Source organism: Cephus cinctus, unplaced genomic scaffold, assembly GCF_000341935.2.
Source record: "Cephus cinctus unplaced genomic scaffold, Ccin1 Ccin1_scaffold0132, whole genome shotgun sequence".
Taxonomy (NCBI): Eukaryota; Metazoa; Arthropoda; class Insecta; order Hymenoptera; family Cephidae; genus Cephus; species Cephus cinctus.
This window is the reverse complement of record NW_014332865.1, coordinates 917,990-936,704: the sequence shown is the minus strand read 5'-3', so window position 1 is coordinate 936,704 and position 18,715 is coordinate 917,990. Positions and strand designations below refer to the sequence as shown.

At 44.5% G+C, this 18,715-nt stretch overlaps 1 protein-coding gene across 7 annotated transcripts in view; it reads left to right on the top strand.

Moving 5' to 3' along the window:
- Positions 1–18,715, top strand: part of LOC107263030 (segmentation protein cap'n'collar) — a 96,623-nt gene that overhangs the window by 54,495 nt on the left and 23,413 nt on the right. For all 7 annotated transcript variants that reach the window (XM_015729816.2, XM_015729817.1, XM_025080392.1 and 4 more), the window contains exons 4-6: positions 4,684–4,979; positions 5,049–5,258; positions 18,367–18,601. In XM_015729816.2, coding sequence (XP_015585302.1) covers positions 4,684–4,979; positions 5,049–5,258; positions 18,367–18,601 — 741 coding nt within the window. The remainder of the gene's footprint in view (positions 1–4,683; positions 4,980–5,048; positions 5,259–18,366; positions 18,602–18,715) is intronic.

The window sequence follows — 18,715 nt, the reverse complement described above, 5'->3', positions numbered from 1 at the left end:
CCCCCGTGCAAGCTCCGGGTAATTCGAATGCGGCATCGACCCTGTCCAAGATGCATCCCTGATCCCTACGGTGTGGCAACGTCGAGCCATCAGGCCTTGGTACGCTCCCTGCTCAGCAGGGAGCCGGAGAATGGCATTATGGGTAGAGACCTTCCCACTCTAACCTCCAGTCCTCCTGCGCGCATTGTCTGGCAGCCATATTGGAATAACAGCCAACCCCGACGTGATTGGTCCGTTTTTTAACAGCAAGCCCGCGTCTCCGGACAATGCTTGGCTGGCTGCGGTTAGGCAATCCCTGGCTAAGCGATAGTCTATCAGTCAACTCCATGCTTCGCTCACCTCGAAATCATCTGGCGGTGCTGAGTGTTGTGATCCACTGGAAGATTTGAGGAGGCCTCGTAATACGGGGTTTTCGGAATGACCAATATTCCTGTGATGATATTCAATTCGAATACTTGTAGTGATGTTCAATTAAAATATTCCTTGTCGATTGTGATTTGAGAGGAAGTAAAATCGGACAAATATTCTCTTCTTCGACGTGTCTCATTTATTTAGATTCCTCTCGTTATTACGGATCCGCTTGTGCCGGCGAAGAGCCGTAGTGTCGTACGATAATAACCAGATACCTTCTAAGACGTGGGACTTGTGTACTTTGAAGATGCATTTATTTTTTAGTGTCACTTCCGAGTGCGGCGGAATGATTTACATCGGGCTGGATACACTCTTTCGTTTAGAACAATGTTAATAGTGTTTTAAGGGAGGATTGAACATTAGCAGTTAGAACGTTTAAGCAATAAATTTGCTATCTGCAAGTTTACATTAAATTGTGCTGTGATAATTACTGTGAGCTCATCTACTGTCCATTTCGCACTATCACTTGGGATTACTTACACTTTGGATTAATCCTCCTAAGGTACGTCGATTGAACTTTGAAAAACGTTAATGACATAAATTTGAAAATTTGGAAACACCCAAAATTCGCTATCGCGTTAAATGTTCAGCGAACGATATTTTAATCCAAATTGACATGACACTTCCGTAGAATTGATTGTCATACTCTGCGTGTAGAGTCGTCAAAAAAAAATATTATCAAAAATGATATTTTCCACAAAAAATTTGGTATCGAAATTATGTATCCTAATTTCTGATCCGATGAACGGCGAACGTCGGATGCGAAGTCCAGCGATGTGGCCATCTTTACATTACAGATGTTATAAACGAAAAAGGGTATTAGATTAAAGAATATAATGAAAAAAAGCTCCCGGGAACCGCCCGTCTCCAGGAAACTCGGAATTTCCGTCAATAATCGTGAGGCGCAACGCGAGGAACACCGTGCGATGGCGTAACGTCGCGTTGGCGCAGCTCGTCAGACTCGACTCGGACTAAACTAGGCTTAATGGAAGGGCTGACAGCAAGCAATACAACAATTAAAATTAATGGTAGCAATTACGATTTAAGCAGCCAGTACTGCCAGGTGACCGGCGCACGAAATATTCACACGATCTATGTCAACCGTAAAAATAAGATGTCAAACCACGTTCCCGTATTGTCGTGCATTTCCACCCTTTGTTAAGAGCTAGGGAACGCAAATAAAATTGGCTCCGATATATTTGTCACTCGATAGGACAATACCGTCTGACTTTACGAGCTTCCACGACTCCATTCGTGCTCCTGTATAACATAGGGGAAAATGGATACCTACGGTTCGCGTAGCCGCTGCCGGGAAAAGAGAACAGAATGAGAGAGAGAGAGAGAGAGAGAGAGAGAGGAAAGAAGGCGAAGAAATTCTGCCGTGTAACGTAGGAATTATTATCAGGAAGCGTCATTAAGCCGAGTCGACCGGGCGAAATATGAAAAATGATCTGTCAGAATTCCGTAGTCTAGGAAGTGATCCTAGGCAAGTTCAAAGGGACCGTGGAATTGAAAGAGATTCTCGCATTATTCCGCTAGAGGTAGGTAGCTATACCGACCGTGCCGATAGGTACAGACCGGTGGCGTGATCTTGCGAATTTGAACAATCCCACTGAATAATTCGTACCCTGGAGGATCAGAATTTTCTTGCAGGGAAAAATCATCCCCTGGAAAACCCTTGTATAACTTCTAAGCGACGGGTGTATATGGTCTGTAATTTGAAAAAATTCTTTTTACCATACTGGGTTATGGCGATCTGTCGTGAGATAAATTTTGAAATTCTAATACCTGTAGGTTTTTGATAATAAAAAAAAGAGAATTTATCTTCGAACTAGAATCCAATTCAGTATAGACAGTCTGAACTGTTTTGGTACCAGTTTATCGTTGTATCTATCGTTGACACTCCTAGCATTGTGATTATTTCAAATAGATATCCTGCTCTAGGATCATCAGTATTTCCACCTACTCTGCTCCTGGAATATTATACGTACATGTCCCGCGTATCTAGCTCGTGTTTGAATCAGAAACACGAGAAGATATCGATGCCCGGCCGGAGAGGGTAGCTGGCCAATGTGGGCACACGGTCCTTTAGGCTTGTAGGGGTTGCTCTTTATCTTCGATATGATTAATGACACAGTGCCAATGGTGACACTGAATTATGACGTTTCACGTGAAACACAAGCATCGCATTCCAAAATCCCAATTGAATTTCGATGTAGCTCCAAAAAAATAAAACGTAGCAGATCTTGGTAAATCGGCATATCTTTAGACTTAAAATACATTAATTCGTATCTTGTGTACGTAAACAAGTATAATCGTCGAATATAAAGAAAAATTTCTTTCTCACGTAATTACAAGGTCCTTGGAATATTCCTCAGATACTTTTTCCGAGGAACCTCACAAAAGTAAATAAAAACCTGACGATCGGTCATGCAATAACTTTTTTTTTCTTCGATTTAAAAAAAAAAACTGTTCAGATCATCGCGCAATCGTTGAATCATCGTTCTGGACTTACGTATCCATGTTCCTTCTTACTTTGTACAATATGAAAACTCCATTCAAATGTCGAGATCACGATAACCAAGTGCTCAGACGTACGAGAATTAGCTTTCCGTTTGGAAATTCTTTTTCTTTCGAGTATTCGAGACATTTTTGAGAGGGTCGAATTTTTTCGTAACTTCCCGTGCAGAAGGGTGGCCTCCATTCCGGATAGTATAGGGCGGCCAGAGTTCCTCCAAATTACGGCAGCCATTATTGTGCGGTTGGGCTCGCATTTGGGCCAGACAATGGCTGCCACCACTTGTTAATGTAATAGACGTCCGAAAGGTGCGACCTTTCTCTGCTGGCCGCACTCAAAGTCAGCCGCAGAACGAAAAGCCGCCCTTCTCATCCTCGAAACACCCTCGGGATAACCCAGTCGTAGTTCAGTCCAGGTCTCGAGACTGTAGGTAGAGCGAGAATTATTATTTCATGAGATTATTATCTCTAATAACATCCCCGAGAGTGCTGAGAAAAGCCTACCCTCGAAATATCCCCGGCGCCGCTTTCTTTTCCGAACGAACCACCAGGTCCAGGGCCTTGTCTAGCCCGGACATCTTTTTGACTTCGTATCATCCCTTACGAATGGGACACTAAGAAATTCACTAAACCAGTCTCATTCAAGAAGACACGAAACGATAATCTATTTACCTTGGTAAAGTTCTTTTTAAAAAATTAAATAGTTTTGTAGTATATATATATATATATATTTTTAATGATTTCGTATAAGCGAAATGACTCCGATAGTCATTCTATGGAGCATTGCACGAATGCATTATCCGGGTAGCGTTTGGTGTCCGCGCAAGGGATGGAGTAGGGATCAGATCGAATAAGACGATTGGTCGGAGGGCGGGAACCTCGGGGGTTGCTAGAGGCAGCAGGTGGATCTTCAACAACACCCTCTTTGTCCCGCAATTAGTTACGTTTCTTTTTTTCACGACTCCCCTCCACCGAAAATTTTACCTGCCTGTAGCTCCCAGTCAGCTTTCAAGTGGCGCGTCCGAGAAGGAACGGAGCCGTTTTTCACATTCCGTGAAAATGTTGCGCGTCTTCTACAAATAAATATCACGTGCATAAGTACGTGTACCGGTTGGAACCGTGAGTCTGCGAATATTCAAAAGTCCCGCGTTTCTATTGAAAGAGACCAATCGATATATATTGTTCGGTAGTGAAGCAGTGTGAAATCAGTTGTAAATATGACCAGTGTAGATCGGTGATGCCGACGAGGAACATAAAACTTCAATAATGCATCCCCACTACGAAGTGTCAATCAGAGATACGATTCCCGTGTACCACCTAGTGTCATCGATAAGACCGGATTCAAGGATCATTTAGCGATGCCATTTGAAGATGGCTGACATTTAACAAGGTACAGACATTTAGGTAGAGCCGGTTCAAGACTAAATCAAGGCTGCTTGAGAGGATAGTCATACCACGATATAGGTTCTGAAATATACGGGATGTAAGGAGACAATTAGCGGCGACTTCGGTATGCAATTACCTTAATAATTACGACCTTAACGGGCTTGAATCTGATCTTCTCTTGGCGGAAGAGACGTCACAGTCGCTCAGTCAACATAGCTCCGTTCGTTAAATTACGACCAGCAGCCATCACTGCAGACTCGCAAAGCGAAGAAATCATTCGAGCAAGATCCGCCCATTAATCGAAGTCAATAAAAAAAGTGTCCGCTGTGAAGGAGCCTAACATAACGATGATTCTGCATTGATTTCCAGGCGAGTACATCCTATCCGGAACTCAGAACGAAAGCGAGGACAGCCAAGACCTCCTGCAGGAGGCTGCCCTGGGCTTGGACAACCAAACGCTCGCAGGACTCGCAGAAGACACCTTGGGCCTGAACGTTACTCTAGGATTGGGGAATGACTTCGCATCGGATCTACTCGGGGGTAGTCTCCTAGGAGCAACTGGTGTCGAGGCTCTCTTGAGCAACGACTCCCTAGGTCTACCTGACGGTTTTAGCCTCGAGGAGGCTTTGGAGCTGGTTGGGCTCGATGAGCCTGAGACAGCAGAGGTCAGTCCGCTATCCAAGACAGTGGCTGCATTAAGGTTCCGTATCCTCACGCTGAGATCAATCTTTCAGGAGACCAAGAAGGACCTAGAGAAGACGAAGGAGAAGGCAGCCCAGGTCACTCCTGAGACTTCGGAAACTGGAGAGGAAGATTCAGCGGTGTCTTCCTCAGAGGACAAGGACAGTCCTAATTTATCGTCGGAAAAGGAACTTGAATCCAGCGACATGATTCACACACCGCAATTCCATCATCCTCATCACCCTCATCATCGCTCCTTCCAGGTACGTCTTTTTTTTTTTCGCTACTATTTGTTCCGGCCTATCCACTCGCTGGTCCTGTGTCCAGGAAATCTCTATGTACATAGAACGTATGTATACAGCGTGAAATACACGTGGCGATTATTATCGTCTGCCACACGGTCTGTCGCTGCCCCAGGCTCCCTTGCGCCTGCCGATCGTTGGGATGCTTTTTCGCGAATCTTCTAATGAAGGGTTCAAGGAGCTGTGTGATACGGCTGCGTGATATACGAAGTAGGAAACGCAGTATTGGAGTCCCTCTGAGAACGGATAGCCAGCGTAGTTAGAGCGGCGTTTACGATCCATAAACGGGACATTTGTTATTTACAACGGCAACTACAGTACTACCCCAGCCACGACGAAGCTCCAGCTGATCTCGGACAGCCAACAATTATCCGTCGTAACCGTGTCTTAATATAACGAGTCGTTGCAATGTGTAACTTTGCCGACGCGCGAAAAATTATCTCTCCTGCTAAAAGCGCCACGACGCTTTTACCTTGGGTTCTCGCTCATGCGAACCTTTTGATTATGTCGGGCGGACCTGGAAAAACTTAACGATCTACCGCTGATCCGATAACGTAGATAAGCGAGAACAGCCTTTAAGCTATATGACGGTTGTAGTTAAATTATGAGAAACTGAAACGCGTAACGATCAGCGAAAGGTTGTCTGACAGAGAATTGGGACGGTAATGATAATAATAATAATTGCCCATTAAACAGTAGATCGGTATTATTATTTGAGTATTACTATGAAATTCTGACCGGAACCACTTTGGTTTACGACTACGTCAACGAGACGCATGAAATTCTGTATGAAATACTTGAACCAATTGTAATTGACAGCGTAATTCAAAGAACGAGAAAAACAGTTTAAATTGATGAAATCTATGCAGAGCATACGTATGTACTCTTGACAAATTTTCGTAATCGAAGTTTCGAGTCTTTGGCGCGCTGATCAGTTTTAACTTGTCGATGCAGTGCATTGTTATTTAAGATGTAAATTTACATGATCCTAGTACATTATATACCGCCTTGGCCTCTGGCCCTGCAAATGCGCTGCCGTGTTTAAAGCACACGTCACACCTTATATAGGTGTAGCTAAGTATCGGCGAACCGCAATCAGATAGGACTATTACCTGTCCTTTTAGAAACAGTCTGCCGCCGTGACCGCAGACTGTGCGTCGTTTTGCCGTTTCTCGCTTACGCAATAGATTTTTACGGGGCGTCGCTGATTGTAATTACCACTTATAATTACTTACGCCGTTCCGTAATCCAGCGTGATCGGAGGCCTCGTGAGGAATTCAGCTTGATTTACCAGCGAGTTTTCCACGCGAAACGTCCCGTTGCGCAGTATCCTTGGTCTTACCTTAGTCTACTCTAGGATGACAAAAAACTCCATGGCCACCCATGGGGTGCCTACCACTCGGGTAAACCAGTCTCTGGTAAGATGATGGCGATTAAATCGAAGCACCCATGGATTTTCTAGACGTGGAAACCAGAATTGGATTATTTGCAACCTCACGATTCTTTGTATCCCTCGGGAACTAAAGGGCAGGCCTAACCAGCGTACCAAGAATACGCGAAACGTAAATCAACATTTTCAACATACAGAACTGTATTCAGTTTCGAGGAGTGAAAGTAGCCGAGTTATTTTTCCGACTTTTATCGCTTTAAAGCGTCGCACCGCGTAGCCAGAGGTACCAGTTGAGAAACCATAACCCGAGGCTGAAGTGACGTTGTTGGCCCATTCGAGCGTTCTCGCACACGACTTAAGTGCTCCTCTATAGGTTGGTCTCGTAGCCGCGTAATGTTCCGATGCGGTTAGGTGCTCGGTTTCCGAAACGGCCAAGAATCTCCAAGCGGTACCAACCTATTCAACATGACCTTGCCCCTGGTCGTCGCATCGGAACGAAAGAAGATTCGAAGCATCGATTTTATGCGTCTCATCGCACGTGCTGCGTCTTAACACGTGCTTCACTGCCTATATCCTGGTACCGGCTCGACTTGGATACACCGTGCGTACTTTCATCTATGAAAGATCGTGATAATGACCCAGCCGGAAAGTTTACCTACGTCCACTCCTCGTTGAACTGGGCATGACGTAATTTGACCATGCGGATTGTCCGTGCGCGTACGCTCTTATGCGTCGACGAAAAGGAACAGCTGAATCAAAGCACCAATAGGAAGGACATGGCCCCTACCAACCATCCAAGCAGACTTCTGATTCTCCTTGCGGCACCCGGAGAGTCGCGTGGTTTCCTCTCTTATCCTCCTCGCCACTGTCACTAGCCATTCGCGCGATCCTCCCGAGAACCCGCCGACCCAGGTAGTCGACGTTCCGCTCGCGATCAACCCCTTCGCTTAGGCCCTATATCGGATCCGGATCGCCTCCTGGACTTCACGGCTTTCGAATGTTCCAATGGGACGCGCCTGGTCACGTAGACGCGTAAGAGCGACGACACGATTTCTGGAGGAACAACGCCTTGACGGATCTCGCGTGCGCCCAGGCGGCAAATGGAAAGCCACGATGTTGACTTTACGCAACGGCAGGCAAACGGTGTAATCCTGTAATCTTCGAGGGTCGCTATGAAGATATACAAGGATAAAGATTTTTTCACAACTTTTCATTGATAACGGTTCGTTGTGAGTTTGTGACTTTGGTGGACGAGTGGATTGCTGGTAGACGCGACGGACTCGTGGATTATTTATGTTTATGAGAATCTTTCAACATGTGAATTGGTACTTTTGTATGGGACGGATATTCGTACGAATTTTAATCTGAGACCGGAAGTGCCTGGAACTTTGAGTGTTAAGTGACGAACTCGATTGCTCATCATGGGTCAACGACTAATTGGTATCTGTGTCTTGTGTATTTGTACAAAATTTATATTTTCTTGAACACATGAACGAAGTGCAACAAATCGTGATCAAATCGCAGCAAACGACAGTCGAGCAAGATCGTTCAGCGAGCCCAGAATGTCGGAGTCTGATGCCAGACGAAGGACTATCTCAGGTACCCGATAGTCTTGAAAAATGATGAAGCTTAGAAAACTATTATTACGTAACCATAAACGCAAGATAAATTATCACTTCATTAAAATTGCAATACACCTGTGTCATGTAAAATCGCGTGCTGAGAGTTTTGCGTGCTGAGAGTGTTCTCCGTCCATATTTAATATCCCACAGCATTCAGTATCGAAGCTGATCCCCGTGACCTTAGACGGTTACATTAGAATCTATGATTTCAACTAAAAATCCATAGCACCCGGACCAGCGTGCGTGCGCGCTAATTATTTTATTTCCAAATCTTCGTCCTGCCCCTCACGTGTAGAATTTCGTATGTTAAGGCGATATTTAATAATTCGTGTACATAATTAGCTCGGCTGCAATTTAGCGACCTCGGCTGTACCTAGAACAAAACCTATTATTATAACGACCGTGGGCACTAATACGGCAAATGCTGTCTCTGCCCAGCACATAATGTACGAAATTAATATTCTTTACTGCGGGACCTTTGCCGACGTGAAGATATCGTGCGTATTGTGCAAAAGGTTACGCAAGAAAACACCGGCGCACCGGCCGCGAACCATGTCATTTTTGGAACTTGTCTCTCACGCAAGTGTCGTATTAACACTGACCTCACTCACCTGTAATTGCTACTCGGCTACGCCGGGGAGCTCGCTACGTATATAATATACGTACTCCATGTATATACCTCAATATATATATAAACAGTAGGAGGTTTTGTGGAGGTTTCTTTTCTTCTGTTTCTTCTACCTCCTCTTCGTCCTACTCCATATCTTTGCTACCGAACAATAACGACATTACCGGCCAGTTCAGAAGACCTTGGTTTTCCTACCGGATCAAAAATTACCTCCGGTCTCGTTTCGTGTAACCTATTTGTTCCTTCCAAAATTTTTCGGCAGTTACCTCAATTGTCGTCTACTTGCCACTGACTAAGGTAAACTCCATTCTCGTTCGCTCTTAGTATTGTTTACATCGCCGCGGTTAAGACTCGCGAGTACTGTAATATCCGATACTCGGGACACTCGTAGAAAATGGCCTAAGGCCACGCGGATGCAAAGTATAATTAAATCGAAGTTACAGGCATTATTTCGGCATCGGACAATGCCGCGCGTTGTACAAGGCCACCCGAATTAAGGTGAATTACCGGCACCAATGCCCCGAGGGCCTCCGGGCACGAATAACTTTGCGAATTATCTGAAGCGTCGCAGCGGAAATAATAACGCCGACGTTTTGACGGTAAGAACCTCTTGGAGCGTGGTGTCCTGGAAATAGAGGAATCGAAAAAAATAAAGCGATTCCGGCAACGAGGCAAAACAGTCATTTTTACGGGAATTTAAAATCCCTTTCCTCTATCACGCAGCTTCTACTGTATACAGGGTGGCCCCGAACGAAACAACTCACTCGCGGGCGAGCGAATGCACCTGCGCAAAAAAAAAACATCGTCACTCGGCCGTAATAGCGCGAGTCCGGTGATCAAGGTATCTTTGAGGATTTGATTTTGATTTGTCCTTCCGTTCGCAAACGTCAGGGACCCGCGTACCTAATTCCGGGATGCGAAAAAAAAAGTGAGGTTAAGAAGTAGCAAACCGTGCACGACGTCGGTTCAGTAAAAGAGGACAAGTCGAGCGCGCTGAGGCGTTGCTTGGAAATTTGTCAGTCGAACGCCTGCGAACCATCGCCAAGTCAGCTATGACGTATGTACGTACCTGTATCCTTAAGGTTGAAGAATGTATATATATATATATAAGGCACAAGCTATGCCTACCTTGGTTACGATGCTGACGAAGTAGGTACGACAGGTTCCTCGTGGTAGCTTTTCATACGGAAACCTTCATCTTATCCCTAAAAGGTTAAAAGCAGTCAAGTGGCGCATGGTTTGACCGTAGTTTTGACAAGGTTGGGACCTCCCAGGGGTTTAAGTCGTAATTAAGTGGGCCTTTTCTACGGCCTACTACGGATTATCCTACTATGCAGGCCACTGGGCATCCTCTTGTTCTTAAGCCGCGCTTAGGACCAGAGGCTACTAGGATCGTTATCCAATTTGTTACGTAGGACTAATTGGATACTTTTTTACTGAGACGCCAGGATGGATGGTACTGGTCGAATGATGAATATCCGTTAAACATCTATTCAACTGAGAAATACGTTACGTCATACGTAACTAGCTATGTATTTCTACGAGCATATCATTGCCTCTAGTTGATACTTGGTTATCCATGCTTTCGTGCGGTGTGATCATGCAAGATGTCCTTGTGTGCATGAAATACGACGGAAACTGCGTTTACTCTATTTACGTGCCCGTTAAAACCATCCAGTTCCCTCGCGTTACGTTCGCGGATTAACTTGCGCGAGATACATTAACGCGAAGATCATTATTAGCCTTACCTTTGCGTGATCTGCCAGCGTCTATGATATCTGTCGAAACGGTCTATTTACTTGTCAATGGTTCTAACAGCAACCTTAAGCTTGACGCCTCTTATTTCTACCTCCGCTTCTGTCGGCAGCTGCTTTCTATCAAACTGACATTTATATTGCACTTTTGCCGACTAATCGATCTCCCTCGTAACCTGTTGTCACGTTAAATATGTGTTAAAAATACGGTGAACCCATGTCGCGTAATTCAAGCTACTGGTATATTTTTTTTAAGATATCCACACGGTATCTGGAAATTCGTGAACCACTTCACTGAGTCAAGGACGCATCGAATAATTACATTGTTTACTTCTGTTTTGTTTAATTCTTATCTTTTTTATTTAACGAATACCCCGTATTATCGGGCTCGGGTCGAGTGCTGAAAATATAGCAAATAAGTAATTGCGTCCAAGAGGAACCTACATGGAGCAGGAAAAACGTCGAATGATGGCGCCTTGTAAATAATTGAAAAAGAATCTCCAAGCGAGCAATGGTCTGACGTGCCATAATCATTCCCATTGCATGAACCTCCATGGAGGGGGGTTACTATAGCAAGACGAGTCTGAAAATAACATAATCATCTTTACGGTGCGCGCCAGCATCTTGTCCCTGATGTCTCCGAAGACGAAGGAGGTTCGCGATGCATGCATTATTCCAATGAAAATTATAGCCACGCAGAAAGCCGGACAGTCCGAAGTCACGGCTTTCCTTTTATCCTGGTAATGGGAACGAGGGAGGACGAGAGAATACAGTGGCAACGGCGCTGATGGTAATGGTGAATGCGAACGAAGAAGAAGAGGAGGAAGCAAAGAGCAAGTCCCTGTGTCCAGATTAATCCAAAGATTAGTAATTGCCGGTGACTGCCAGAGTTAAGGGGTACCTTGTAGGTGTACCTGCTGCTAGTACCACGTTCGGATTCTACCGGGTGTCAAGAAAGTACCAACGCGTGATATAGCCTAGGAAACCTACAGCATCCGTGGCGCAGTCTCGCGGTGGCCTTCCAGACGTATTCCAGGAACTTGTTTCACGACGACCCGACCGAATCCAACTGATCGTGCGACTCTAACCTTTGACACCTGGCGTGTCAGTTACAAGTAGCTTGTTATAACCTGGTCCGTGTACTGGTCGATCGCTGCTCAGACAGACGGTAGGATCTGAGAGAATCGATCCGTGTAATCGATCGTAGGACACTTTTATGAATCGAATGGACCCTGAAGAAATCGTCCTCGTTCAGATTACGTTAAAACAACTTTTTTCTTACTCCCTTTTTAGCTCATTGGTAAATGGTCCATTTTAATGGCATTGCGTTATTACGTCAAGCTGGCTGATGCTGGGAGATCGAAGATGACTTTTCGACGATTTCGATACTCCGAATTCGTAGCGAATGTTTTTCCATGAACTTCTACACCGTGGACTGTACGATCATAGGCAATTGCTTAAACCAAGACTGTTTTTGCACTGCGCCCGAGAAGATTGCTCAAGGATCGGTACCAATGGCCGGCGCTGAATTCCCTCCTAGCCACTTTTTACGGTTCCCTCAAACTGAGGCCTCGGGTTATGTTACCGAAGAAGGAGAGATTATGCAAACGGCCAGGCTTGTTATGACAGTTGATATTGTTGTTTCGATGGGAATGATTAATGGGACTCGGCGCGTAGCCATAATTGAGGTACGAGTCAACATCTCAAGAAGACAGGAACGTGTCACAGAAATACCTACAGGGTTTCCCATGAACGGGAATACGGGGGGAGAAAAGAAAAAAAAGAAAAAAAAAAAGAGTGAAAGACAAAGACAAGAGATCAGTAATAAAGACGAGAGGAAACGAAGGAAGAGAATTAGGATTCATAGAAAATACTAAAAGGATTTTCTGGGTCCAGTTGGACCTGGAAGGTCCTGGTCTCGCTGGTGATTGACGTTCTTCGTCCTCTCGTTCTTATTCTTTTAGAAGTACGTATTATCTTCACACGAGGATTTGCTAGGCTCTGCACGGTGGCGCTCTATTTGCTTCTGGCATTTTGGTATTTGCTTAGAAGAGGCAAAGAGCACTCGAGGACGCCTTGGAGTATTCATCCACGTCTCACAATATTTACACGTAACACCATTTCCACTCTTGAGTTCTGATTCGTGCCCGGTTAAAGCTTCTCGCTTGGGGGAGAAAGAAAGAGAAATTCAAGAGATGAGATAATATGTGAGTCTGAGGGGAAGCACGTGAGAAAGACACGTGGAAAGATAAGAGAGCTTCGTAGAAACAGGAGAGTCCTGTAGATTACCTGTGTGTGTGTATATATATATATATATATATATATATATATATATACTCACAGCATATTCTGTAAGCGACGTAAGACGCGCTGAGCCAACCGGGGTAAGATACTCGCAGAGACGAAATTAACGAGAGAAATGAAAGATGTAATATGGAAATGAGACCCTGCGAGCCAGCATTAGGATAGAGAGGAAGATGCTCGACACGCGTTCGAGTAATGTCCGGTTGCCGGTATTAATCTGATGATTATCTGCATGAATTATAATTAATATCGCGTCTCATTAACCACCGGATAACACGCCACTATGCGGGCTGAATGAATAGAGTAAACGCATCCGATTTGAAGGCAAGATCGTACAAATAAAATACCAAAGGCAGGCCACATACGTTATACGTGTCAGAGGGAAGTCGACTTTCCCAACAGTAGCTATATCCGTTCACGATGCATCGGCGTTCATGAACCTGGCTTCGAACAATTCCGAGCTCATCCTCAAGTCGTTCCGCTCGTACTCACCTCCCGTCCTGGGGGGTAATTTTCACGACTCAAGAATCTCCGCGGTACCATCAGCAGTCAACCACGTCGTTCCGTTCGTCAGAACTTCCAAGCCAGCTGCTGGACTTATGCACTGTGAAATGCATAAATGCGTCAGACATGCCGGGCGCTATGTAGGATGTGTGAAATGAATTTCTGCCGGCAGTCATTGAGGCCACGTTAAAGGATAATGGAGAGAGAGAGAGAGAGAGAGAGAGAGAGAGAGAGAGTGAGAGAGGAAGTGAAAGAAAGAAAATAAAAAATAAAAGAATATATATATACGTTCACGTTGCAATTTACTCTTGCGCATTCACCGGGGGACACGTGGCCTCTGGGATGTCAAGGTGCCGTGCATCCTACTTCGCCGAACCGTTGCGGAACTTCATGAACCGTTGCGAATTCTCAAGGAACCAGTACCCACCTGGGAAGTACTGTGATTCATCGAGAGCGAACGAATTCTCGTGGACTTAATATCTTCAAGGATAATGCTCGTGTAACTGACTGGCCGGTAGACGCCATATACTGTGTGCTCCGGATAAGATGCGTATTAAAAATTTTGAAAAAAAAAAAAAACAAAAAAACAAAGCGAAATATTTGGAGTATGCCAAATGTTGGACGTCATCCAGGACAATCTTTCCCACAGGAAAGCAACAAAATAATTTCTCTCGTAAAGACATTCTCACATGGGTAACTCGTGGCATCCGCCGACGCGCATCCCACGAATGTTTACATTCACAACGTTCTTCCCTGAGGAAAGTCGGGCGCGTTTCTATGTGGCCACGTATCAAAACATCGCAAGGGGTAACAGGTAGAGCCCGGTCATTGTGCTTAAAGCTAATCCATTGTGACTTCGGAGAATTGGCAGGCTGATCGACGGCGACAGATGTCATCCAGTGACAGTCGAGGGTCCCGGATCTACGTCATGTAAACATAACTCGAATCTACAGGAGCCCAATGAGAAGCCGATCGAACCGATCAAGAAAAGCCTGTAGCTTATGGCCGAAAAAGATAAAAATAAACGACGAAAGACGTCAAAATCAAAACGAATAAAAACTGCAAGATTATAATTTCCTTTTTTTTTTTATTTTTCCATCATCCGCGTCATACCAGGGTCTGTTATCCATATTTACTCTGCGTTCGGTCTACCAATCCCTGCCACGTCGACGATGAACTTCGCGCTTTAATAAAATCGAACCTCCTCGCGTCTTCCCGCCGAAGGTCACCAAAAGCAGGAGAGAATGGTCGCCTATTTACGGCATATCAACCGCTGCCTAGCAACCGGGTAAACAAGAGTCTCGAAGCATCAGGATTGCGACCAGCAGGGAACCATCGTCGTAAAGAGCACAGTTACGCGGAAAGAGCCGATGCACCCGAGTGCTGTGGAAATTATCCCTCTCCTTTCTTTTTTTTCGGACCACCCTGTGAGTACGAGAGAGCTCTCGCAAGGCCTAGAAGGTCCTTGACAGCTCATCTCAAACATCTGGTTTCCTCGCCTGCTGGTCTTCCACTCCTGCGGCTTCTTCTTCCTTCATTGCTATAGGATGGTGTTAGGTGCAATAGGCTCTGCCGATAACTCCACTTGTGCTGCTGGTACTTGCGACTTGAGAGATACTCTCTCTATCCTCGATACGATCGTACTGAGCTCACCTTCCCTTACCTGTAGCACAGAGCACTGGACTTCGAGTACATAAATCATATGTGCCAGTAGTCGGGAATGCGTGCCACATTCATTTGCTGCAGTCCCGACCTCGTGGATTGCTTCGATCTCTCTCTATCCTCGATACGATCGTACTGAGCTCACCTTCCCTTACCTGTAGCACAGAGCACTGGACTTCGAGTACATAAATCATATGTGCCAGTAGTCGGGAATGCGTGCCACATTCATTTGCTGCAGTCCCGACCTCGTGGATTGCTTCGATTGTATTTTTATATATATATATATATATATATATATATATATATATATGTCGTTTCTATACATATATAAGATATTCAAGGCTATTTTACGAATCAGTGCTCGTAGACCTGACAGTTTCTGTTTGACTATAAGACATGCCTATATTTCATTTTTCAGACATACCTCTCAAAACTGGTTTCCTAATCATTGATCATCTCTGGCAGCCTCTGCTAACCGAGGCATTTATCATTTTTTGAGTTATAGTCGTCAAGTTCAATTTGGTTATTGCGCGTCTGATTTAACACTACCAGTGTCGCAGTGTGCAATCCGGTATAAGCATTTACTACAGCTGTTATATTTTGGTAAAATATTTATTTTCCTAGATTGCACCGGGTATATGGTATCACGAAGCCAGTGGAGGATATTTTTATTGCGCGTACGACGAACCATGGTTAACTAACAAGAAACGCCATAAGGTTGCTGGCCAATGTACGACCCGACCCCGTGCTCCTGCTTACGATCTTGTTAACGGCCGTCGATAAACACGCGTGAAGCAATTACGCGTCTTTTTTCCTGGAAAGTTATGCCACGGCTTGCATAACGAGGCCCTGCGGAGCCAACGCGGAAATCCCGGAAGAAAGAAGCCCGTGGCTAAATCGCAGTGTAAATACTGCGGCCGAACGAGTTCGTCGCGACGAGAGACCGACGTTGGCAAAAAAAGGCTCGGCTAATTATGAACGGCGGGATCGATTGATATTTCTGGGGATAATTAGTTGCAGCCAGTGCTAAATTAATGCTCCTTGTCGAGGAGAGATGCGATGGCTGTTGTCCGTTTCAGGTTGCGTAAATTCAGGGAAAAACGAAGACTTCGCAGCGTCGTGGATGCCTTTACGAAAATCGTTTCTACTTGTCTGGACAGCATGTCGTATATATGCAACAGCGTTGATACGCAGAAGTAAAAGGACGAAAAAATATAAACGCAATCAACCCTCCATTACGGAGCCTCTTGTATATATATAAAATTCTTGAGACCTTTCCGTAGGGTCCAAGCCGTAAATCTGCGCTCAGGCCTCGATCATTGTTCCCATGACGGTTAATTTGTCGCTCATTGTGGCACCGAGTCAAAGAGTTCTGGTCGAACTTTCGGCGTGTTGCAAAAATTCAGGGGATTGGATTTCGCCGTGCAAATAGAGCGTGTAATTCGGTATAATCGAACGAGTGGATAGAGTCCTTGGATATATAACGACTGTCACATACGGCAAATTTGAGTGAATTTCTAAAACTAAGTCACGCATTGAATATCGTATTCAATAACTGTGGAGGTATAGATATATATTTGTAAATAACCATAATGGTAAGCCAAATGAAAATCGTACATAAATTGTCATAGAAAAAATTCTGCGTCAAACAGCAAAGCACTTAGGTCCATTCAATTCGTAGAATGATTTTCATGCTGGATATAAAAATCAATTAGAAACGGCGCAACAATAAATTTACAGACGGAAAAACGTCGTCCCACATTTAGCGATGCCTGGGACGGCAGGTGCGCTGACAAGCGAAAACCGCCTTAAAGGCGTCGCGCTTAGCAGATTACTACGTCAACTGATTGATGCCGTAACAACAATTTACAATTCTCACTGTAGTAGCGCGCAGTCTGGCTACAGAAGATGGTCTTTTTCTTGAAGCAACATTAGAGGCAACACCGACTGGCGTTAGGAAGCCGCTACGTATCTTGAATCCTATGCTTATACGTACACCTCATGGAGACTTTATCGCATCGTTTGCTCAACTTCCTCAAAGTTATCTTGGACGTCCCTCCTCTCTTGTCTTAAGAGTTGGACGAAGGGGGAAAAAATTAAATCTCTATAAACGTCGAACGACCCTGCTTTACCGTTTCTCTGGCATGAATCTCCCTGAGGAGCAAAACACCTGTATCGCTGCCAGAATTGCTGTAGGAGATTGTTGCTCGTTTTACAGACTCACATGAAAACTCGACTAGACAGCAGCTGTCTATTGGTATTTGCATCTGTGAGAATTTATAAAATTATTTGGAATCGGTTCCCTATATAACTATTTACATTAGCATGGAAAAACAATAGTATATGTGTTTATGTATAAGAGTGATATATCTCGGTTAAGGTCGATAAATTATATTCTTTTCTAAAATCCTAATTTGAATATACTTGATATAGTATGACAAAAAGCTCTCTGGGCGGTACTCCTATGTTAAACGAAACATTTGTTGGTATATATTACACTTGCGTAATACAATCCTATCAATCCAGTAAACATTCAACAGACGCAGTCTTTTTTAACCTTTAGAAGACGGACAGTCAATTTTTTGGGCCTACAAAGATCTCATTTTCTTTACAATATTACTTAAGCATATGTATTAAAGTTCCAATTGAGAAAATGTAGAAATTAAAGAATCTGTCTGACGAGAGAGATTAAGTTTATGAGATTTAAAAATAAGTTATTATCCCTGAAACATTAACGTCATGTAACAAAAACGTGTAGTATAATATGTTTCTGTATGCATTATTTTATCCTTACGTACCGCCAGGAGACAGCGCTCGTTATTTGAAAATTATGTAAGACAGTGCTACGTGGATAAATATACGATTTTACGGGTAACGAAATCTCCATTTCTAAGGTACACAATTCGTTATAGACACTCATCCTAGGAGTTCTCCACGGTCTCGTATGCGTAGGACACCTACGCGAACAGCAGGGGTCCGTCTTCCTAAGAATCCAATGCGTTCGTCCAGGTGACACTTGACACATGGCGGCACCACGCGTGACAGTTAACGGATGGACGTGCGACTCTCGATAGAAATAAGACGTAAACGAAAAAATGTCAGGATAATCGAGAGAGAATCGGTCGTGCGCGCATCTCCTCGCTAGCTGGTTAATTTACATTGAAGCGATGTACAAGCTTAAAGCATGTTTTTATCTTGTTTTCAGGGTCGCATGCCGTTCGTACGTGCAATGAGCATGGAACAACGATGGCAGGATTTGGCTTCTCTACTGTCACTTCCGGGTGCGCCGGATCACTTTGCGCATCCTGGTCATCCTGGTTATCCAGGACATGGGATAAATCACAGTCATTACGAGGCCCAACGTAACGTACTGTTACACAATGCCACCCTAGCTCCGCCTGTTGGAGATCTCAACGCCACAGGACCTTATCACAATGTTGGTGAGTATCCTGCCGTAAAGAATAATTTTATCATTAGCATCAATTGGTGGCTTAATATGTTTTTCTTTAATGACGTTACCTTTCCTTTGTCTGAACTAAACTGCTCACTGATAC